The sequence below is a fragment of the Lissotriton helveticus genome, chromosome 12 (genome assembly GCF_964261635.1).
Source record: "Lissotriton helveticus chromosome 12, aLisHel1.1, whole genome shotgun sequence".
Lineage (NCBI taxonomy): Eukaryota > Metazoa > Chordata > Amphibia > Caudata > Salamandridae > Lissotriton > Lissotriton helveticus.
The window spans coordinates 861,495,767-861,520,932 of NC_136073.1; the positions used below are offsets into that span (position 1 = coordinate 861,495,767).

A 25,166-nucleotide genomic window follows, 5' to 3' on the forward strand; every position below is an offset into this window, starting at 1 on the left:
AGGAACTCTGCAATAGGTGCTTTTATATTGTACTTTATTTCTAAACACAGTGCCCCCTGGGGTCAGTGAACCCTCTCCAGGTCAGCACCCAGTGCTGCTGCACCAGTCGCACCGCCCTAAAGCTGGCCCCGTCAAGGAGATGAATTGATTGGACTGCATTTAAATCATTTCTTCCAGTTTTGGAGCCTTTGGGCTTTTTTCTTGTAATGACTTCTACAAATCACAGGCAAACTTCCTGGCCCAGATACCGATTTTGTTTACAAATACCTTTGAATGCCCTGGCCTCTGATTTGCTCTCAAAATCGAAAATCACAAACCGAGTGCATCCTGCCAGGAGCTATTCTCAACGAGAGAGACTTTTCTGGAAGCCATTTCTAGAATTTACACTTCTTAAAAAAATGAATGACTTCTAAAATCATAAGCAGAGAGTGTCATGTGTTTCCAGAAAGAAAAACACGTAACTGAAGCTCTGCCTGTCCTCCCCCCATACCAAAGCCCCCCCCACCTTCCCCCATCCCAAAGGAATAAGGCTCCTGGGGGGACAGGTAGAGGTGCTGGAGCAATCATTATATTTTCTAGGGCTGCCACCCGTAGATCTGGCCTACCATGTGGAGAACACTATGGAAGTGTGTTACTGTAGGGTTACTACTCTGTATGTATGACATTTTAAGAATTAACAAAAAAATTAAGAACTTCTGGGAATCTGTGACTGTCACAAACACAAAGCAATTTTATCAATTCGACATGTGAAAATACACATGGAATTTTTTTTTTTTTAAAACAATGTTTACTCTTTTCTTCATAGGGATATATTTTCCCCTTCGAAAAACCTTTGATCCTGTAAATTATCGCCCCCCCCCCCCCCGCCCCCCAGCTATTTTGGTGTCGTGTTCTTCCCATGCCCGTGCCAAAAATGCATTTCCAAGTGTATCTGGCCAAAGAAAGCATGTCAATCTTTGGTCAAACACCAACAGGTTTGCGATTCTATGTCTGTTCCCTACATTTCGCTGAGCCATCCAGTAATGTATTAGAATTCATATTTGAAGGTTATGTCACATTTCACTTTTGTGCTACATTTCAATATCCTGAGCATTTGCGCCTTTGTTTTTATTATTTTTTTTTATCTTTGTTTTTTCAGTGTTTCATGAATAACGCATGTGTTCCTTTGTTGATCGTTATCAAGCCGTTTTCGTTCAAAAATATTTCATTCTGTGTAATCAACTCTAATACTTTACATTATTTTCCGTTTAATCAGCGCTCACAATTGTCTGTGCTGCAATGTGTATTGCATTTCATTTTACGATATTTATGCCTGTGACATACAGCATCTACGCAAAAGGCAAAAAAGTTGGCCTAACGGCTAGGGCGGTCGCCCTCAAATCTGGAGAACTGGATTCGAGTCTCGGCAATGAAGCTGAACATCCTGTGATTCTAGGCAAATCATTGGATCTCCCCATGCCTAACATGAATGTGTCCTCATGTTATGCAAAGCGACTGATGATATCCGATTCGGGTCAAGTTCGTGTTATATAAAACTCTGTAAAAAAAAAAAATAATAATAAATAAATGAAAAAATCCAGGTCCAACGCAAACTTGGTACTATAATACGCGTATTTTGCAATGAGTCAATCAGTCAGCATTTGTAGAGCGCTGCTAATCACCCGTGAGGGTATCCAGGTGCTAGGTTCCTGGGCTCAGTCAAACAGCCAGGTCTTATAATAATAATAATAATATTAATCCACATTTGTAAAGCGCACAATCACCCGTAAGGGTCTCTAGGCGCTGGGGGCCGTTGGGAAGATTAAGCAAGCTATTGCCCAGAGTCACATGGTGCTGGGCTAATCTGCCGCCGGTGCCGGGGATCGAATTGTGATCCCCAGATTCCGGAGTCAGTCGCCCTAGCCACGGCGCCACACCAGGTCTTGAGACTCTTTCTGAAGTCCGTTAGCGAGGGTGATGTCGGGAGGTGCAGGGGAAGGCCGTTCAAGAACTTGGCAGGTAGGATAAGAAACGGTGGTGAGCGGGTTTGATTTACTCCTGGATTCAAGGAGCAAGCCAGGACTCTTCCTGATTTACTGTTGGAATTAAGGAGTAAGGCAGGTGTACTACAAGAGAAAGTCACATCAAACGTTTTGTGAATTGGGCCCTGTTACTACAAGACAGTAGAACACACACTTCTGGTAGTGCTTGAAGACAAGTCTATGAGAGTGATAGAGTAGGGACGCTAACCCTCTCTTCTGTGTCCATGCAGTGTGATGTCGGCTGGGCTGGAAATGGCTTCATCTGTGGGCGCGACACGGACATCGATGGATTCCCCGATGAAAAACTGCGATGCTCGGAAAGAAACTGTAAAAAGGTGAGAGGAACAGGTCAACCCTGAACAAACTGTGCATCTCCCAGATTAACACAATAAATTAACAATCTACGAATGTACCCCTTTCCTAGGATAACTGTGTGACCGTGCCAAACTCTGGCCAGGAGGACGCCGACAGGGACGGCATTGGAGATGCCTGCGACGATGACGCTGATGGTGATGGGATAATAAACTCGGAGGTTGGAAATTTATTTATCCCTAAAATTTACCTGTAATGTTAAATTTTTCATAGACCACTCCCTCTTCATGGCTGTGATTATCTTTATGCATGTTAGCTCAAAAAAGTAAATCTTTGCTACTTAAATACTTCTCTCTCCCTCTATTCCTCTAAAAAGAATGAACACAATTATCCTGTGTATTGTATCCGCTTTTCCCTAATCCTTGATTCTTGGCACGTATGTAGAGGAAAAGGAGAGGCAGGGCGTCTGCCGATGCAAAACATCTGAAAGCTGCCACAAATTTGGAACTCTGTGGCATTCACAATTAAACTGCAGGTGGTGTCTGGATCTGGGAACATGTGTCCATGTACACCAATAAAAAGTTGGCGTATGTGTGTGAAGGTTGGGATCGCCTCCAAACTCAACGGGGTGCAGTGGGAGAGCTTCATCCACGTGGAAAAGTAATCTGCGTGCAGACTAATGGAGGCGCACAGCCATCTTTAAATGGGTATGCATGCCCTGCAAGGCATAGGCAGGGGTAGGGTAGCAAAAAGTGAGAGTGAAAGCTCCCTGAAGGCCCTTTGTGCTTGCCTTTAGTAGCTGTCTGAGCAAACCATGCTTCTCTTTAGAACCAGGTTGAGACACAATGTATAAAAATCAGGCACTGCCAAAACACTTATATTCTTTAAAACGAAACGTATAAATCAGCCAAAACACGTTGATTGAAATATCTGGGTTCGGTCTGTGAACCAGTAGCATCTTGATGTTTTTTGCAGTTTTTGGCCAGATAAAAGTGAGATGAAAGGTATATGTAATGAGTGCCTACGTTTAGAATTAGCTGAAAGATACATGAAAGGTTCCTGAAATGTTGGTGCAGTCTTTCTCTCAGCAGAATGTGTGTGATTTCGAAAATAGATGAAATTCTCACAATGTACTTGCTCTTCATCAAAGGTAAAAAGTTTCTCTCTTCTTTACACACTGTCCAAAGACTATGCAGGTACTTTTCCTGCTGATACTCTGGTAAGTCCTTTGGCACATCTGTTGGTCTATGCTTGGCCATTGCTTAATTTGAGCAGGTGGTTTCTGGTGCTTGGGACCAGCACTTAATTGCCAGCAATTATAACAGTCAGCCACATGGGGGTGCTGTTTGTCCTATTTAGAGATGAACACAACAGTTGTTCATTAATTCAATATACATTAAAAATGACAATTACCTCCCACCAAAACCATTCTTACGGCTTTAGGGGCCTGGAATGTCTGAATTGTCACACTGGTAGCAGTGTGATGGTTAGTAGTTGTATTGATATTGTCACTAGCAGCATGGCAGGGGCAATGGGTGGTACAAGCTACAGCGGCCTCCTGACGAGGGCCCTGGTATGTATTTTTTTTACAAATTGAGCACTACTTTGGCCCTCATGCTTAGGACAGCAACCAGGCTCTTCTTCTCATCACTGTAACACAGCTCAGCGACAAAAGGGATGCTCGGGTACTCACTGACCGATAGTGAGGACAGACGGCAGCCAGCAAATACATACCTGTGTACTTGCAAATTCTACGTTAACTTATGCCTTCGGCATTTGTGTAATGCTTCTACCATTAGTAAGGACACCAAAGCTGTTTTATAATCTAGGCACCCCTTTTGAACTTTTATTGGGTTTCCTTTGATCAAATGATTGCTAGGTTGTTTAAAAGAGTTGTGAAATGTCTAGTTTGGTCAGTTCAGAAATGGCTCATGTTGAGTAATATAAAAGTACGCTAAGTTGGATGCCCCCATAGGTTTTCTTTTTTTCTTGTTAAGATGGGTGGTTCGCTGTCCATAGTTCTGCCTGCATAGATTGATTTCTAGACTGCTTTGCCAGCACAAACTCTTGTAGCCCTATAGGTATCCTATACAAATGCAGCACGTCTCATTAAATGTTTGACCACAGTCATCTTGGGCAATGCCCCTAAAATCCGGAACACCATCCCAGTCCATATCAGGACTAACTCTTCCTTCATAAACTTCAAAAGACAGCTAAAGAATCTACTCCTCAACCAACCGGATAGCAACCACCCAGTGTGATTGGGTGTCTCTGCAACAGGCATCTCGTCCAGATGATTAACAATTGCTCACCGCAAGAGGGATTCTACACCCAATGACTTTTGCTACTCCTTCTATGTTCCCTTCCAGGTCTTCACTTGATTTGACTCATAACTGCTGTCAGCTGAACTAATGTTTGTCTGTTATCGTCATGATCATTGTTGTAAAGTGCTCAGATACCTTCAGGTCCTGCCACCGCTATATAAAACTCTTAAATAAAACAAATAAATCAATCTCTCCTTCAAGGCTGCATCATCTTTAAGACCTGCTGCTTCACTTACAAGGCCCTCGGGTATAAAGCCCCTACATACCAAACACCATACTAGGAACCAGGAAATTGCTAGATAGTAGATGAATAGACTGGCGGGATGTCCTCCGCTGGCCCGGCGGATTACAGTCCCTCATATTTAGAGATCTCCGCCAGCAGCCAGAGATTTTTGTGTCTACAGGGATGCTGCCGCCATGACGGCTTCTCTGAAGGTACTGAAGCTTTTAATGCTTTACTGTGCGCGTTCAGTGTTTAGTGCGTCCACACCGCAAAGTTTTTAAACTCCCAAAGCTGTAGTTTTATTTTGAAACACAAGATAAAACTAAATACCCCTGACAAGCCAGGTTTTATCCTGCAGCAAGTGGGGGGTCATTTATTTGTTTCTCTGTTTGGGGTTATTGGCCTTCCCTAGTGGCCCCAAAAAACAACACTCCAGTCCATCCACCGTAAACAGGGCGGATGGTGTCAGATACTTTGACCAAAAATCCCAAAGGTTTCTACGGGGTGGAGCCAGCAGAGGCTCAACCGGTGGAAATATGGCGATTTCCCAAGCTCTCCGTAGAGCGTGGGAACTGTGAGTTAGGCAGATAGGATACTCAGCAACATTTTTGGCAGAGTATCATGTCCACCAAACTTTAAATAGGATTCTTTGCCTATAAGCTGTGAGTGCCCAATGAAAACTGACTTGGCGTTTCTTCCTCTCGACAGGATAACTGCGTCTTTGTGCGAAATATGGAGCAGAAGAACGCAGATAAGGACAACTTTGGAGACGTGTGCGACAACTGCCGGAATGCGAAAAACGATGACCAGCGAGACACTGACCAAGACGGGACGGGCGATGAATGCGATGACGATATTGATGGGGATGGTGAGTCATTTATTAAGTCTGGTTTAGAGACAACATTAACTGTGTTGTCAGCCCTACGTTTTCTAAAAACTTCATAACAAAATTACATACATATATACAAACCGAGAATACGTTTCAGTCAGCCCTCACTCACCCTCAACCCCTCACCCTCACTCACCCTCACCCTCACTCGCCTTCACCCACCCTCACCCTCACTCACCCTCACCCTCACTCACCCTCACCCTCACTTACCCTCACCCACCCTCACCCTCAACCCCTCACCCTCACTCACCCTCAACCCCTCACCCTCCCTCACCCTCACCCTCCCTCACCCTCCCTCACCCTCACCCTCCCTCACCCTCACTCACCCTCACTCACCCTCACTCACCCTCACTCACCCTCACTCACCCTCACCCTCACTCTCACTCACCCTCACCCTCACTCACCCTCAACCCCTCACCCTCACTCACCCTCACTCACCCTCAACCCCTCACTCACCCTCAACCCCTCACTCACCCTCAACCCCTCACCCTCACCCTCACTCACCCTCAACCCCTCACCCTCAACCCCTCACTCACCCTCACTCTCACTCACCCTCACTCACCCTCACCCCTCACCCTCACACACCCTCACTCACCCTCCCTCACCCTCAACCCCTCACCCTCACTCACCCTCAACCCCTCAACCCCTCACCCTCACTCACCCTCAACCCCTCACCCTCACTCACCCTCACCCTCACTCACCCTCAACCCCTCACCCTCACTCACCCTCAACCCCTCACCCTCACTCACCCTCAACCCCTCACCCTCACCCTCCCTCACCCTCGCTCACCCTCCCTCACCCTCACTCACCCTCACTCACCCTCACCCTCACTCACCCTCACTCACCCTCAACCCCTCACCCTCACTCACCCTCAACCCCTCACCCTCACTCACCCTCAACCCCTCACCCTCACCCTCACTCACCCTCAACCCCTCACCCTCAACCCCTCACTCACCCTCAACCCCTCACCCTCAACCCCTCACTCACCCTCACTCTCACTCACCCTCACTCACCCTCAACCCCTCACCCTCACCCTCACTCACCCTCACCCTCAACCCCTCACCCTCACTCACCCTCAACCCCTCACCCTCACTCACCCTCAACCCCTCACCCTCAACCCCTCACTCACCCTCACTCTCACTCACCCTCACTCACCCTCAACCCCTCACCCTCACTCACCCTCCCTCACCCTCAACCCCTCACCCTCACTCACCCTCACTCACCCTCAACCCCTCACTCACCCTCAACCCCTCACCCTCACTCACCCTCACCCCTCACCCTCACTCACCCTCAACCCCTCACCCTCACTCACCCTCACCCACCCTCACTCACCCTCACTCACCCTCACTCACTCACCCTCACTCACCCCCACTCTCACTCACCCTCACCCTCAACCCCTCACCCTCACTCACCCTCACTCACCATCAACCCCTCACCCTCACTCACCTTCACCCACCCTCACTCACCCTCAACCCCTCACCCTCACTCACCCTCAACCCCTCACTCACCCTCAACCCTCACTCACCCTCACCCCTCACTCACCCTCACTCTCACTCACCCCTCACTCACCCTCACCCCTCACCCACCCTCACCCACCCTCACCCACCCTCACTCACCCTCAACCCCTCACCCTCACTCACCCTCAACCCCTCACCCTCACTCACCCTCAACCCCTCACTCACCCTCACCCTCACTCACCCTCAACCCCTCACTCACCCTCACCCTCACTCACCCTCAACCCCTCACCCTCAACCCCTCACCCTCACTCACCCTCACCCTCACTCACCCTCACTCATCACCCTCACTCACCCTCACTCACCCTCACCCTCACTCACCCTCACTCTCCCTCACTCTCCCTCAACTCCTCACCCTCACTCACCCTCAACCCCCACTCACCCTCACTCACCCTCACTCACCCTCACTCACCCTCACTCACCCTCACTCACCCTCACTCACCCTCACTCACCCTCAACTCCTCACCCTCACTCACCCTCAACCCCTCACCCTCACTCACCCTCACTCACCCTCAACCCCTCACCCTCAACCCCTCACCCTCAACCCCTCACCCTCACTCACCCTCACTCACCCTCAACCCCTCACCCTCACTCACCCTCAACCCCTCACCCTCGCTCACCCTCACTCACCCTCACTCATCACCCTCACTCACCCTCACTCACCCTCACCCTCACTCACCCTCACCCTCACTCACCCTCACCCTCACTCTCACTCACCCTCAACCCCTCACTCACCCTCAACCCCTCACCCTCACTCAACCCCTCACCCTCACCAACCCTCAACCCCTCACCCTCAACCCCTCACTCACCCTCACCCTCACCCCCTCACCCTCACTCACCCTCACCCCCTCACCCTCACTCACCCTCACCCTCACTCACCCTCAACCCCTCACCCTCACTCACCCTCAACCCCTCACCCTCGCTCACCCTCACTCATCACCCTCACTCACCCTCACTCACCCTCACCCTCACTCACCCTCACCCTCACTCACCCTCACCCTCACTCACCCTCACCCTCACTCACCCTCAACCCCTCACTCACCCTCAACCCCTCACCCTCACTCAACCCCTCACCCTCACCCTCACCAACCCTCAACCCCTCACCCTCAACCCCTCACTCACCCTCACCCTCACTCACCCTCACTCACCCTCAACCCCTCACCCTCACTCACCCTCACTCACCCTCAACCCCTCACCCTCACTCACCCTCAACCCCTCACCCTCAACCCCTCACCCTCACTCACCCTCAACCCCTCACCCTCACCCACCCTCACCCTCACCCTCACTCACCCTCACTCACCCTCAACCCCTCACCCTCACTCACCCTCAACCCCTCACCCTCACTCACCCTCAACCCCTCACCCTCACCCACCCTCAACCCCTCACCCTCACTCACCCTCACCCTCACTCACCCTCAACCCCTCACCCTCAACCCCTCACTCACCCTCACAACACATATTGTGTTACAATAGGTGTCACATTTGTGATAGATAAAACTATTGGCATTGTAAATAACAAAGCTATTAATTCGCTATTTTAAAAACAAGCACATACATAAAAAATGTGTCCTTTACAATACCAATAGCTCAAACTTTCCTAATGCGAGACATATTGCATTGATGTGCTTCTCTCCCCTGCTGCACTCTCCTGCTCTCTAGAGATGTAGCATAACGACCAGAGCTGCCATATAAGTCACTTAAATACAAAACATGTTGCATTCCAAATGCTATAGGTGTCACATTCGCGAAAGTTATAACTATTGGCATTGTAAATGACAAAGCCATCAATTTAGCAATTTTAACAACGAAAAAATAAATAAATTATGTCATTTACAAGACCAATAACTACAACTTTTCTAATGCGAGACCTATTGCATTCCAACCCCACTCATCCACGCAACGCCACTCACACACGCAACGCCACTCACACACGCAACGCCACTCACACACGCAACGCCACTCACACACGCAACGCCACTCACACACGCAACACCACTCACACACGCAACGCCACTCACACACGCCACTCATCCACGCAACGCCACTCATCCACGCAACGCCACTCATCCACGCAACGCCACTCATCCACGCAACGCCACTAATCCACGCAACGCCACTCATCCACGCAACGCCACTCATCCATTTGCAAAACGAAAAATGTCAAACTCTTCTATTGCGAGACCTATTGCATTTTCAATACTTGTTATATGTTTTATGCATTTACACATTTTTGTGTATTATTCATGTATTTACAAAACTGAATTAAATAAAAAATACTGCAGGCTTTCCAAGGCCAAACGTATTGGATTTGCAAGTGCTTGTTAGGTCCAGGTAGTTAGGTTGAAAAAGACCTATTGTGGGCTTACCAAGAACTTACAGGGGTCTTAAAGGCCTTTATTGTCACTCATTTCCTTCCTTCTTATTTGATAGCTTGCCTTGTCCATCATGTGTTTGTCCCTCCCCTGGAGCACAGCCTCTTTACCATCTTCTTGGTCTGGCTGACTTGTGCCCTTCCACTTCTCACGTTTAGGAAACTACCTTTTCTTTTAGATTAAGCACTCCAGGAGAGGGTATCTGTTAGCCAGCTCTCTCTTGCTACCTTGTGTGATCCCCCAAATGCCCCTGTGCTCAGTGTGCTTCTACTCCCTCTGAGATGTACTCTCCCTTGTGTGCTTGTCCCTTGCTCCATGTTGCTGTTACCAATGAGTGTTGCTTGCTCCCTCGAGTGCTTCTCTCCACCTTCCGCACTCCATGTTCTTCTCATCAGGTCCAATCATTGTACGCTTCTCCCCTGCATTGCTATTTCACCCACCCCATTTGTTGCTGTCTGCCTTGTGCACTGTTTTGCCACCCTTCTCCCCTCCACCCACTCCTCCTTTACCCGCTCACTCCGCAGTCCTTTTTTAAAAAACGTTTGCGCTTTCGTGCAAAGCAATCTCCTTGGGCGCTGTAAAACCAAACGCCGGTGCTGACTACAGGTGATAGACATCTTTAAAAATAGTTAGGGGCAGGTAGGTTTGAACTAACCCAATGGCTGGTCTGGCTAGTTGAATGACACGCTTCCTAAGTAATTGTTTACTTAATTTGTTTCAGTCCTCACCCTAAGGAAATTTGCTGAAACATTTTTTGACAAATTCAAGAACTAAAAGTGTGAGTAGGCCCAAGCAAACTCGACATTAAGACTGCGTTGTCTCTATTAACAGAAAGATATTGAGACACAAAAGTTATGCCACTTCTGATTATGATTTAATGAAATCTTTTTATTGCTAAATTGTACATTTAAGGCACTTGTACCATCCGAACCATGACATACAAGTAACCTTACAGGCGCCATCTTGTTACAGGGATCAAGAACATACTGGACAACTGCAGACGAATCTCAAACCGCGACCAAAAAGACAGCGACGGTGATGGTGTAGGGGACGTGTGCGACAGCTGTCCCGACATCAGCAACCCAGACCAGGTAAAAATAAAGCCCAGTCTGTTAAATGAGTTAAATGAGAGATTGATAGGAGGGATTTAAGCCTATCTCTCAACTTTCAGTTGCCAAGGAGGGTGAGATTGAGTGGTTTTAGGGGTGAACCTGTAAAAATTAATGAAGATAAACTGTAGGATGGTGGGGAAGGTTTTCACAGTCGGTGATCCCACTGGAGGTGTTTGCTTGCTTTGAGGGTGAAGTGTGTTCCAAGAAGGTTAGCACCCTCCCTAGAAGGCGAGTTATGCTTCCTTTCTTCACTTGACGTTGCTGCCTCTCATTATAAGGATAAGTGGGTTCTGAGACCTGGGATTGTTTCGAGGAAGAACGTGGTTTCAAGAGCAGAAGTGACTGTTATGTTATGTTATGTTATGTTATGTTATGTTATATATGGGTCTTGTATAGCGCAACGGCTACTCCAAAGGAGTGTCCCGGCGCTTTTATGCTCCAGACCCAGAAAAAGAGGCTAAAAAACATAACAACAGACAGGAAGCACAGAGGAAGGAGACAGAAGAAATCTAGTTCGAGAATAACCAAGTCTTAAGATCCTTCCTAAAGGCCAACAGATTGGACGCGGACCGCAACGACAAGGGAAGGGAGTTCCACAACTGAGGGGCCAAGTATCTAAAAGATCGCCCTCCCAGGCGTGCCCTCTTTATACGCGGGATCGCGGCCAGGGCCAAAGACTCCGATCTTAAAGATCGCGTCGGCCGGTAAAAAGCCAACCTTTTCTGTAGGTATTTAGCACCCGTGGCATGCAGTGCCTTGTGAGCTAATGTCAGAGCCTTGAACTTTATCCTCTTCCGTATGGGAAGCCAATGGAGGGATTGCAGCAGGTTTGAGGCACTAGCTCGACGATGCAATCCAAAAATTGCTCGTGCTGCCGCGTTCTGGGTCACCTGTAGGCGCTGTAGAAGGTATTCTGGGAGGCCCAAGTACAGAATGTTGGCGTAATCCAATCTGGATCCGATGAGGGCCTGTACAATTATTCTCCGGTGTTCCTGGGACAAAAGAGGAAAAAACTTTCGAAGCATCCGGAGGATGCCGAAACAGGTTCCAGTAAGGGTAGCCACCTGGGAATTAAGCGTTAGCCCATTGTCAATTTTATTTCCCAGATTCTTAGCCCAAATGGACGCCTGAGCCGGAGGGAACATGTCAACAGGCCACCAATCATGCCAGTTTGGTTCCAGAGGACATCCAAAGAAAAGTATCTCAGATTTATCCGAGTTACACTTGAGGCTGTTCAGATGGAACCAGTTAAAAACAGCCCCAAGGCACTCACGGATACTTTCCCCATCGAATTCTTCGCTCTTACGGCAGGTGAAAAGAAGCTGGGTGTCGTCAGCATATGAGACGATCTGGGCCCCGAAGGACTCCACCAAAGTCGCCAGAGGGGTCATGAGGATGTTAAATAGAGTTGGGCTCAGCACTGAGCCCTGAGGAACTCCGACTCCCAATGGCGGCATTTCGGCAGATCCAGGAGGAACCCAGACCGTTTGCCGGCGGTTGGCTAAGAAGGAACAAAACCAGTTCAGCACCGTCCCCCCAAGACCGATGTCATGAAGTCTTATGAGGAGATCCTCATGGGGGACGGTGTCGAAAGCCGCCGACAAGTCTAACATGACTAACATCACCCTGCCTTCGTCATCCAGCACCTCCTTTATAATCTCTGATACTTCCAGAAGCGCCGTCTCAGTGCTTAGGTTGGATCGAAAGCCCGATTGAGACGCATGAAGAAGCTCATTAGATTCCAGGAAGTTGGAAAGCACGCTATGAACGTGCTTCTCCAGGATTTTAGTCAGTGCTGGAAGGAGTGAAATAGGCCGATAGTTGGATGGAACCTCTGGGGCAAGATTGGGCTTTTTAAGAAGGGGAATCACCATAGCCTGTTTCCAGGAAGGTGGCAGAAATCCCTGACTCAAAGAAAGATTCAGAATAGGATAAGCTAATGGGTTGACAACATCAGCCATTCTGGCTAAAAATTTTGCCGGGCAAGGATCACAAGGTGAACCAGATTTCAGGTTCCTCATCAGAGCTAAAGATGAAGCAATTGTGAGGGGCGGAAAGTCCAGAAGGGCCGGGCCAGAGATAGGCTGGTGTGCTATCTCATTAGACAGAGTCAAATGGTCCCCTGCCAATCTCGGAGAGAAGGACTCCTGAATCTGTCTGATTTTAGGCGTAAAAAAATTAGCAATGGTATTCGCCCAGCTCTCATCTGGAGCCTCCTGGTCCGAGATCGAGCGGGAGGTAGTGAATTCGCGTACGATCTGAAAGATTTCCTTGCAGGAGTTGGCTGCTTCCTCAATTTTCCTAGCAAAGTAACACTTCTTAGCCTGTAAGATTAAAGCATGATATGATTTCATCATGGCCTTATAGGTCTCTTTTGCCTCCCCGTCATATAAGGCCCTCCCATGCACGTTCAGCGGCTTTACACTGTCTGCGGGATTGGGCGACCTCTGCCGTGAACCAGGGGGCCGAAGATCGTTTGGTGTCTGATCTAGGGGGCTGTGCAGGCGCTAGTTCATTCACTCTAGCTAAGAGCCAGGACTGCAGGGTCTCTAGATCGAGCTCCAGATCCCCTGTGACGGAGAGAGGATGATTCACCAGGGCCTGAGATAACATGTCAGGGGAGACCTGATGATACGCCCTGTAGTTCCTTCCCAGTTGCCTGGGGGCTCTGATAGATGGTTTCTCAGTGCCAGATATTTGGAAATGAACGAGATGATGATCAGACCACAATACAGGCACGAGTGCAGTGACCGTAATTGGTGAGGTGGAAAAGACCTGGTCTAATGTGTGGCCTTTGTCATGGGTCGGGCCGGAAAGATAGGGGAGCAGGCCCAGGGCAGATGTGATATCTAATAGCTTCACAACGTCCTTAGCCTGCCGATCTTCCATATGAAGGTTAAAATCTCCCGCCAATAGACAATGTTCTGATCTAAGAACTAGTGTAGCTAGGACCTGCTGGAGGTCCTCAAAAAAGGACCCCACAGGGCCCGGAGGCCGATATACTATAAGGCCCTTCACAGCTTGCTGAGGTGATAGGGAGAGGGTAAAAGCAAGAGATTCGGCACCCATGATATTCTGCGTGGGCACAACAGCACACGAAGAGGATTTCTTTACAACAAGGGCAACACCTCCCCCTCTTCCCTTAGCTCTGTCTTGTCTATATATGATGTATTCAGGTGGAATAGCAGCCGCAATATCCGGTTGCGATGATTCATATAGCCAAGTCTCAGTGAGCATAAGGCAGGTAGGGTTGTTTGTAGAGAGGACATCATAAATCTCCTGAGTATGTCTGGGCAGCGACCTGGTATTAAGGAGTAAGCAAGGGTGAATAATGCTACAATTCTTCGCGAGGGGGGTAGTAGGGAGGACCCTAGTAGGGTGCCACTTACAGCCTGGACATTTATATTTACCCCTGTAGCGCCCCGGGAAGACTGAGAGGCAGGAGGCTTCCACAGAGCGCAAAGAGTGGAGCTCCTTGGATGTATACGACAACATATTAATGCTGAGAGAGGAAAGGAGACAGCCAAGGGGTCCCGCCACGCCTCACGCCTCCGGGACGCTGACGGGCGCAGACGGGCAGGACTCTGGCGCGACTCAGGCGCAGATCAGGCGCGTCCGCAGTACGCGGCCGCTGCGCGGAGGGAAAGAGGAGCTTTATGTAGCGCTACTAGAGCGCGAGGGCGGAGAGTCCTACCCCCAAGATGGCGGCCCCAAACAGATCCCAGCCCTCGGCGTCAATACTCGGCCGAGGGCGGTCTGAAATCCCTGGTAAGGAGAAGGGAGCAGGCGAAGCGCTTAGCAGCGCTAGGAAGTCTCAGTCTGAGCAGCACGCTCGTGAATCAGGCGCGCTCACGTAATTGCACACAATGTTTAAAAATACAAAGTCACAAACACAGAGTTAAAAGCAGGTGGCAAAAGAAAAGAAGAGAGGCCTCCCGGCTTTCCGCCTTAGGAGGGAAATGGTTTGTTTGCAGGTGGTAATGTGTGTCATGACAAAGTAGGGTTCATTAACCCCTTGGCTGCGGGGCCGATTCCCCCGCTGTGCTGGGGGAGGGGGCGCGCACAGCGCCCCGGTGCTCATGATTCTCGTGTGCTCATGACGAGCTCAGCTCGTCATGACCACGGCCGTTCCTTAGAACGCCCAGTACAGCAGGGGAATTAGCCCCGCGTCTGAGTGTTCTAACGGTCATGACGAGCTCACCTCGTCATGAGCACACGAGAACCGTGGCTCATGACGAGCTGCGTGGGAGGGGTTAAAGAGGTGCATGTTCAACTCTTTCCTAAATTGGAGCAGGGTTGGGGCTGTCCCGATGGATACGGGATGTCGTTCCACATCCTCAGCGCGTAGACGGAGAAGGCCAGTTGCCTTGCTTTTGGTCGCGGGACGAGGAGACATCGCTGGAGCAATTAGGGTCCCGCAAAATAACTCCTACCGAGGGCGGGACCACCCGGGAGTGTGAGGCCAGGAAGCCCGCAAAAATGCACGCAGGCAATTGGCCGCGTGATTTGAAGCGACCAGTATGGTAGGGTGGGGCGTGGCGGTCAGGAGGCCAAAAGCCAGGGTGCTGGACCTTCACCACTGACTGACCTTGACAATTTTGCCCACCCAACCACGCCAAAAAAGGCAGGCGTCGCAGCTGCAGAGTGGGTCAGGCAGGGAAGGTCACACTTGGTCCTTGAGATGCCTCACGGCAGGAGCACAGGGGCTGAAATGGCGGACACATCACATAAGAGACCCCTTGAAAGCACAATAGCCGCACAATAGCCGAGGAAAAGAGCTGCCCAAACTATGTCGTTGGGATGCCTCATGGCAGGGGCACAGGGAGCAGGCTATTGGCCAGCAGGGGTCAGCTGCAGACGGACACGGCACTTGCAGCCCGGATCGGGCTTAACGTCCACCCTCACAGATATCAGTAGCAAAGGAAGTCCAGAGGCCGCAAACGCTACACACCTGCAGAAGGAGGCCGTCGCGAAAAGGGCTGTGCCGGGAGTGCTATCCATAACTAATATGAACCCACAAACATGAACTGATCCATTAGCAATAACAGTTGTGTAGAAGGTATTACTACCATTCCTATGTGATTTTAGAGTTTATCTGTTTGTAGCTGTTCCTTGAGTGACTTTACAACTTGTACATTTGCAATTTTTCCCTCCTTTCACTCCACTTGTACATTTGCAACTTTTCTTTCCTGTTTGTATCCCTAAGTAACTCATGTAATTCAAAGTCCTTATGTAACGCAAATGGTTCTTTTGTAAAGCGCCCTGACACCTTCGGGTAATGTGCGCGCTATATAAAATAGCTTTAAATAAAAAATAAAAAAAATTATAATAACATTTTGAATAACCCATGGAGAGTGCATATGGCCATTAAATTGTGATGTTCACCAACTGTGGCTCCTGTTGTGGTTACTAAAACAAGGAAGGAGGGTGCATGGGGTCCCTGCAGGGGGAAGGGTGGTCTCTCACACATCTGGGAGGGATTTTATTTTACACAAACCCAGACTTGTTTGCTCCCCACTTTCCACCACCAAGTTCTCTCTATCCTTGTAGTCGATGAAGCCTGCTGAAAGCTGCACGCTGTCCTTGCTCTGCATCTGAACATTGTGTCTCTCCTTTATTGCACAATAAAGATGTTTTGTGCTGTTTTTATTGGCGGCCTGTTCGTCGACGTACTCCACGCCGCACCTCTTTGGACGCCATCTTGTGACCTCTGCTCACAGCCTTGATTCCCAGGGCATGTTTTACCCCCAATCCTTGGTGCTTTTTCCACAGGGCAGGGGAGGGCCTTCGGGCGCACGTGCACGTCCCTGTGCGCCTAACTGCCCGCTCCGACCTTGTCTGGGCGCTGCGGTCCGCGCGGCCTCGTTTATTCCTTTTTATTGCCCGCATTTTACAGCAGAGAGCTGGGGGCGGCTGCAAACATTGTGCCCTCAAAGCTTATTGCTGGAAGCGCTCTGGTCGCGGGGGACATTGTGCTTGCATTTTTTAAGCATTCAGCAACGCTGCCGATGTTTCCATGGAGAAGTGGTTTTTGCATTTATAGACGATTTTTTTTCCGTCTCCTGTTTTTTGTTGGTAGCAAGGCCAGGACATGATTTCCAAGCGGAGATGAGATTGCATCTCTTAGAACAGGCTATAGGTTTATAGGGAATGGTTTTAAAGAATGCACTATTTGCCTGTATGATGTCCATGGCACCCACTGACAATAGTTCATGAAGAAAAATATGTTTTTAAATGTACGATTTAGAGGCCAGGATTTTGAAAACGTTCTGTAAAGACCGAGATTGCCTCACTTGACCGAAAATACCTTTGCACACTTCCACTTAGTTTTGGTACAGCAGGTAACACACAGGGCCGGCTCTAGGCTCATGGTGGCCCTGTGCAGGGAGCGTAGGTGGGGGCCCCGGAAGAGGGGGTCCGGACGGGGCGGAGCTCAGGAAGGTGTTTTAATAATACGTCCAGAAAAGTGGTTAGATGATTGACCAGTACCTGCGGCTGCTCCTACCTTTCCGAATTCGTCTCAGAACGATACAATTTAGGAAGAGGAGGGCATTGTGACACACGACATGAGGGACTGTAATATTCACAGATCGATTCATTGAAATTAATTGTGTCAGTCTATATACCTGCAGTGCAAGTCCGCTGTCGTCCGGGTACTTTTTAATAAGCAGATGGGTAAGAGAAGGTGGAGAGAGCAGGGAGAAAAAATAATCCCTAATATTCGCTGCAATTCAAAGTCTTGAGTCAGAAGCGGAAGGATGCAAGCCAGCCAGTTACCTCATTGAAAGACCAAAATGCGTTTAGGAAGGACAATCTCAAGAATTGTGAGGAAAGCCATTGATTCAGGATCAGGGAAGCTAGGCACACAAGAAAGTCATCCACTGACGAATATGGGCTGATCCAAAACCCATTATGAGAACTGTAAGTGAACAAACAGCCGCCCATGGATTATACAAATTGAAGTCATGTGAGCAAAACCAAGCATGGCAGGCTGCTTTGATGGGCACATGGACTATTCTGTTGGACTTGCCTGAGATTACAAAAACTCAGCTATTTGTAACAGTTTGAACTGCTTAGCTGACGCATCGTCATACATCTTGAAAGTGCAGAGGCGAAGTATTACTTAGTTTTTCTCGTATCTGGATAGTGTTAAAACAAGCATTGGCATAGCCAATAGGTCTCACCTTTGGAACCTTATAAGTGTTTAGCCATGCAACAGTTAATGTTGTTGCACAAAGAATATTGTGCTGGATGGCTAAAAACTTATAAGGCCCCAAAGCGAGACCTATTGGCTATGCCGATGCCTGCCTATAATGGCTGGTTTTGAACATGTTTACTTTATGACATTAAACATAGTATGAGTGAAAAACGTGGTTTAGCTACAAATTGTGTGCTGTTTTTTTATGTCCTTATTTTCCTGTATTATTGAGGTGAAGATTATAAAAATTCGAGTATAAATGAAAATGGTGCGAACTTCAAAAGCTGGTGACTATAGTCATGCCTTCTTGTGCCCCAGAATTTCTTTCAAATACTTGGTATCCACATTGGCTTTGGCACCCGCAGCCGTGTGACTAGATGGCGTCCATACCTTATGTTTTGCAGAAAGATACAAAGAAATGCACAATACCAACATTATTGTCCACTTGCCTTTGCATTTGGGTTTTTTTAAACTCCCCATTGTGGTTTTGAAAGCATCAAGCTGGCCGCTGTGAACTGTTTTTTTTATGTCACTAAATTATTATGCGTTCTAGACTTTGACATTCAATCATTCAATTGCAGCAGGTAGTAAATAAAATGACTACATTCTGTAGGCCACAGGTTCTTAGTAAGGTTGCCTCAAGGTCGATTAAATCAGTATAATTGAGTTCGGTAATCAGTATCATTGAGTTCGGTAATGGTAAAACCTAAATGAAATTTTGTTTTTATTTGATGGTTGCACAGTGCTGACCCACATATCAAAATACATTTGGGTGCTTTTATCTGCTTCTGGGACTGGGAGTGTGACGGCATGCTTGCCCAGTGGTCATTAGAAAGGCCTATTTTGAGCCGTTTTTGTGTGACTGCAGGTAACTGTTGCATTGTGTGTGTTTGTTTTCCCACATTGAGCAGAATCAAGACGTTTCTTATTTGGCCCTGGCTGCTCGCAGGTCCCTCAGCCCCATTTCAGCCATTACTGGGCAGGCTTCAAGTTTCATTGTCTGTTCGACTCGAGGCCTGCACCGTCCCACATTGCACAACAGTGGCTGCCTGTAATATTCACAGATCGATTCCAATTTGAAATTAATTGTGTCAGTCTATATACCTGCAGTGCAAGTCCGCTGTCGTCCGCTGAGACCTGCTCAGTCTCTCACCGTTCACTTCCAAATAGGGTCGGGCCCGGGGAACCGACGGACGAACTGGAGTCGGACAGAGGTGTTCTTTCTCGATGACGAGTGACGACGCACGCACGCACTCTCTCGTCTCGTGACCAGACCACCACTCGTGACCGGGCGTGACGCCGCGTTAGCTGCGCAGCAGGTGCAGTGAGTTGCGCACTGCGCACAGGCAGAGCGCGCCGCGGGGGCTGTCCCAGGGCCGTCACGTCAGCATTGGTGCTAAGATTGACGGCCCTGGGACCCAAACTGCTGGCTGCCTGACTCTGGGATTGGGAAAGTGAAACTACTATAGTAGCAGGTAAAACAACAAAACAACGGCGCTGGCCGGCCGCTGCCATTGCTAGCCGCCGGAGCCGGAGGGGAGGCCGCCAAATCCTGCCAGGGGGCCGCCAGTGCCACGAACGGATCCTCGTCGTGGCGGCCCCTGGGGTTTGGCGGCCCTGTGCAGGTGCACAGTTTGCACATGCCTAGGGCCGGCCCTGTAACACATTACCCTGCCCGGGAGAGATTTGAGCTGCTCTGTTCTGTCACTTTAAATCTCCACCCTTTTTCACCACTCCCCCCCACCTTGTGACCGCCCAGCCGCACCCATAGAAGAAACTCACTTTTTTTAACTCACTGAGAGTCTCGCATCTTATGTTTAAAAATAAATAAATAATTAAAAGCTTCTGTTGAATTTTGTATAATACAGAAAACTGAAAAAAAGTAAACCAAATATTCAGATTCAGACGATAATATATTAAACATATACCAGATAGAGGCTGATAAAATAGCAAAATGCCTAGAAGTAAAAATATTCTGCAAGTAACACCCCTCAAGCAATGAGTAAAGTTGTACCTAGAAAAGGGGTGTCCAAAATAAGTCCAGGAGAGTTGGATTTAATCCACATTTTCCAATAACCACAGCCAATGTCAACGACACCCATCTAGAGACAGTGTATATATTTTTTCTAATGTATATATCCTGAAAACCTGGCATGGATCTGGCCCTCTTGGTCCTACGATGGACACCCCTGACTTAGAGGATAACATTCTTGATAAGAGCTTCTTTAAAGTAATCAGTTCCATAGTGAGAAGGAGGGTGTATGTCTGGGGATACAGGTGTAGAGAAGGCAAGCTGTGAGGGTGCGGTGTGTGGTACATGCAAGAGTCCGTGGAGGAGGACAGCGTTCTCCTACGACTGAGGGACTGGAGTATATTTCAAACGTGGTTTGAGATAAATTTGAAACATCACTGATTAAATGTGAGGATCAATCCAATTATCCCTTCTTGAGGAGGTTACCCTAATCAAGAGATCTGTGGCTTTATGTGCAGCAAAGACATTTAATCCTGGGATGAGGAGGCACCAGGACAATTTCCTTGCAGGAAGTTATGCATTGTTGTGCACATTAACCCCTTCGCTGCGGGGGATATTCCCCCGCTAGGCTGGGGGGGCGGGCACAGCGCTCACATGCTCATGACGAGCTGAGCTCGTTATGAGGCTCCTGTGCTCATGACGAGCTCAGCTCGTCACGATCACACCCGTTCCCGTGGAACGCTCAGCACAGCAGGGGAATTATCCCCGCATGCGAGCGTTCCACGGCTCATGACGGGCTGAGCTCGTCATGAGCACCGGAGCGCCGTGGCTCATGACGAGCTGAGCTCGTCATGAGCCACGGCGCATTCAAGGGGTTAAGATGCCCTTGTCGAGGCACTGTTTGCCTCTGACGATAGCCTTTCAAACCAAGGTCTTACTCCGAGTTTCGCATGTGGAGTACTGTCCTCCAGGGGGGAGGAGGGCGTTATCTCTGCCACCCAGATGGACTACCGTCTGCCATAGTCAGAGATAGGGCACAGGTCCTAAAAAAAGAAGTGGGGGGATGCTGACTTCACAACAGGAAGTGACGTCACGGAAGCTGGCTTGCACTCAGTTGCAGTTGATAGTTATCGAGCTCCCGGTAAAATAAGTGGGAGGACGCCGTCCACCCGCGTGGTACCCCGACTCAAGCCCTGTTCACAGATGACCCTCAGCCCAGTGGTCATTTTTGTACATTGAAGGGAAGTGCTGTCATGGCCGTTCAGTGGACGGCCACCATTGGTTTTGACGACCGTCCACCAAACTTTTAACTTTTTAAAATATTTTACAAAGACAAACTTCCAAAGCTGGAATTTGTTTAAGTGCCCAAAAACTCTCCCAGGGCGTGTGGATCATGATATTTTTGTTTCCCGTCCTTCACCACCACATATTTCCGACAGATAAGAAAAACAAACATTACACTTTCCACAACATAGGGTGGACAATCTAATGTCCTTCCTCTGACGGCCCCTACTCTATTGGGCAGTCAGGGTACGAGTTCCATCAAATTAGCCAATAGGGCTTCATCGATAGAATTCTTCAGGTCTGACAGTCTCTAAATGAGGTAGGCGGACCCAAGGTTTGGCGTGCACGGTACTCCGGCGCCCTTGAGGCAGAGTACTCTGTCCGCCAAATTCTAAATCAAGCCATAAATGTTAGGCAGATGGAGAGTTGTACCACCATGGAGAACAGTGGGAATCATACGTTCTTAAATGTTATTGGAAGTCTAATTAAGAGATATACGGTATTGTGAAAACTACTGTGTAGCTTTTCGCAATGTGCTCATGGGAAATGTAGTTTTTCTAGGAAGATTTCAGTATTTTTTCTCTTTTTATTGCGCCTGTGTGTTTTCATTAATGGAGACTTCTCAGGTTTATCGGATTGCAAGACAACGGAGGGACAACGGTACACGAGGAGCACAAAAATGACCCTGTGGACGGATACATTCGCCAAGTTGCAGGCCTTTAGGTGATCTTCACCAGCACTTTCATATACCTACATCTTTTTTATTAATTATTGACAAAATGTCCCATTAATGCTATTGTGAGACTCCCATTGTTTTCCAAGGGTCTTATAAATACATTGGCCAGGATAAACACCTTTTCATTGGTCTTCCAACTCAAACTTCAAGCCTCAATTAGGTTTGCAAGGCTCACTCAGTACATACCCCGGTCTGACTCACCAGAGCTTCCGCTGACGCGCCCCAGCAGCTGTTCACTTCTTCATATCTCTTGACCCTGCCATAATCTTGCAAAGCAAACACAACTGTCCCTACTTGTCTGCTCAATAAATGTGTGATCTGCCTACATCCTGCCATTTATATACGCAGACTGTCAGCGCGTTCTCTGAAAATCGATATTTGTTCATATGCTCACAAAGTAATACCTTATTTAACTTCTTGGCAGGTTGTAAATTTACTTATTGGGTCTTTTATTTCGCACGTGCTTTTTCTAATCGCGACGATTTTGAATAATGTTATTTTCTTGTTTTTAATTAGGTTTTAAAATCTTAATTGTATTGTATTGTAGATTTATATATCGCTTATGAATACTGACAAGTTGTGAGGCACTTTGCGGACGAGTAGTACGCTACTCCATGGATCCTAGGGTTATTTTGTAGCTTTAGTTGTAATGCTGCAGTTAGGCATGTAACATCCAAAGTAATTAGTACTGGTATATCAATTAGTTGTGTCCAACTTGTGATCCAGAGGAAAGCTGGTTGTTAATTGTGGTGATTGATACAGATGGTTAAGTTATGTATACATGTGCATTCTAATTCTGTCTCTTTGGTTAAAGGGAATGGATGGAATGTGTATTTTTCTGTTGTTCTAGTGCACTGTGTTTGGATGCAGTTATGGTTGCTCGAGAATACACTACTGCTTACTGTTGGCTGCGCTTTTACAGGCGGGGTCAGTCCATCTTATATTCTAAACTTAAATTATTTTCATATCTCTTTTATTAGGCAGATGCGGATCATGATCTTGTGGGTGACCCCTGTGATACAAATAAGGACAGGTAAGCCTCACAAGTGGTTCTTTGGAACATGCACTTATCCTGTACATGCACTTATATTGTTGATGCACATATCCTGCAGATGCACTTTTCCTGTACATGCACTTATACTGGTGATGCACATATCCTGCAGATGCACTTATCCTGTACATGCACTTATACTGGTGATGCACATATCCTGCAGATGCACTTATCCTGTACATGCACTTATACTGGTGATGCACATATCCTGCAGATGCACTTATCCTGTACATGCACTTATACTGGTGATGCACATACCCTGCAGATGCACTTATCTTGTACATGCACTTATACTGGTGATGCACATATCCTGCAGATGCACTTATCCTGTACATGCACTTATACTGGTGATGCACATATCCTGCAGATGCACTTATCCTGTACATGCACTTATACTGGTGATGCACATATCCTGCAGGTGCACTTATCCTGTAGGTGCCCATACCATGTAGATACACACACCCTGTAGATACATATATCCTGTAGATGCACATACCCTGTAGATGCACTTATCCTGTAGCTGCCCATACCCTGTAGATACACTTATCCTGTAGATGCACATACCCTGTGGATGCACATACCCGGTAGATGCACATATCCTGTAGATACACTTATCATGAAGATGCATGTATCCTGTAGATGCACGTATCATGCAGATCCACATACCCTGTATTGTTTATTTCTGAGAGGTTTTTGGTGTGGGAGGCTGACTTACCATCTCTGTGGCATACTAAAATAGGCAGAGCCAGTGACGCTTAAGCAGCCTCCGCCCCCCACTCCAGGAGCGGTATCGTGCCCCCGGAGTCATACAGGAGCATGCGCATGTGAATTCAGGGAAGTCATGTAGAAACAGTAGTTTAGTAGAACTACCAAGTGGCAAGAGCATTACTGAGGGCAGAGCCAGAGAGGAGGCCTCCAGTTGTCCTTTCAAACCACAGAGTATAATTATGATTTTCTCACTGCTAAGGGAAAACAAGCATTGGCAAAACCAGTAGGTCTTGCCTATGGGAGCTATTGGCTTTGGCAACATTTTGTAGCCATGCTGTACAGCACGACAGATGCTCTGCAGTGTGGCTAAAACTAATTTTAAAAAGTGCTGTAATGCAGCCAGGGCTAAAACGATGTTTTTCAAAGTGCTTCAGCGCTGGATGCATCATAGTCCTTTTTAAAAATTATTTTTTAGCCATGCTGCTAAACAGCGTGGCTACAAATTATTGCCAAAGTTGGCAATGCCCATGCTGTACAACATGAACAAGTGGTAGAGTCAAAAGTCTCAAAGGTGAAACCTTTTGGCTTTGTGAATGCTTGTTAGGACTCAGCACGACACCCCTGTGATTCTGAGCATATCAGTTAATCTCCCCACGTGTGAAAAAGAAAACAAATATGACATGTGGCACAAAAGTATTTCAGTTCATACGTCTTTATTTCGGGTATTTCATCATAAAAGACACAGACATAAAAATAGTACCGTCCAAAAGTACAAATCGAATAATTAAAAAACATTAAGATGGTGCAGTATATACACATAATACGGTTTTATACCAAGAATAAAAGGTACTACTACCTAAACATTACATCATATAATGGTAACTAAAAGATAAAGAAACATAATACTCTAAAATAACTTTAAACAAAGCAGGCCTATACTGGATCAACCCCTTAACTGATGGTTAGCCCTGATGATCCACATCCAACCAAGAAATGTTGCTACCGCAATTACCAAAGGTTCCCTTGTATCAGTCCTAAGAATCCCTAAGGCCTCCAGCCCCACCCGTGTACCAATATTTCGACAAATAGGTTTAAGCCATTTTGTTCGGGGGGCTGAATAGGCAGGACATACAAAAAATATATGGCCGATTGACTCCCTTTGGTCCGTGCACTAAGGGCAAAGATCGTCCCCCTGACCTTTCCAATTTTTTGTGAACGTTCTTATTGGGAGTGAACCGATCCTAAACTGATGATATAACTTCCTATCACTAGGCTTAGTGATGGTATCCCAGTAGTCTTCTAAGGACGGATCAAGTTTGTGTTCTAGGAACATTCCTGACAGGGATGAGGTATTTATCTGTGCAATATATTTCTGTCGAACTGAATGCCAATATAAATCTTTGAAGGCTTTTTTCGATGGAAAGGGGTTATTTGCTGTTTCAATCCACAGG

The 25,166-nt window shown here is 47.7% G+C and overlaps 1 protein-coding gene across 1 annotated transcript in view; it reads left to right on the forward strand.

Moving 5' to 3' along the window:
- The window catches only part of COMP (cartilage oligomeric matrix protein), a 153,376-nt gene that overhangs the window by 64,714 nt on the left and 63,496 nt on the right, over window positions 1-25,166 (forward strand). Inside the window, exons 8-12 of the mRNA XM_078671385.1 lie at window positions 2,252-2,356; window positions 2,446-2,553; window positions 5,589-5,748; window positions 10,627-10,745; window positions 22,937-22,989. Of these exons, the coding sequence (XP_078527511.1) occupies window positions 2,252-2,356; window positions 2,446-2,553; window positions 5,589-5,748; window positions 10,627-10,745; window positions 22,937-22,989 (545 nt within the window). The remainder of the gene's footprint in view (window positions 1-2,251; window positions 2,357-2,445; window positions 2,554-5,588; window positions 5,749-10,626; window positions 10,746-22,936; window positions 22,990-25,166) is intronic.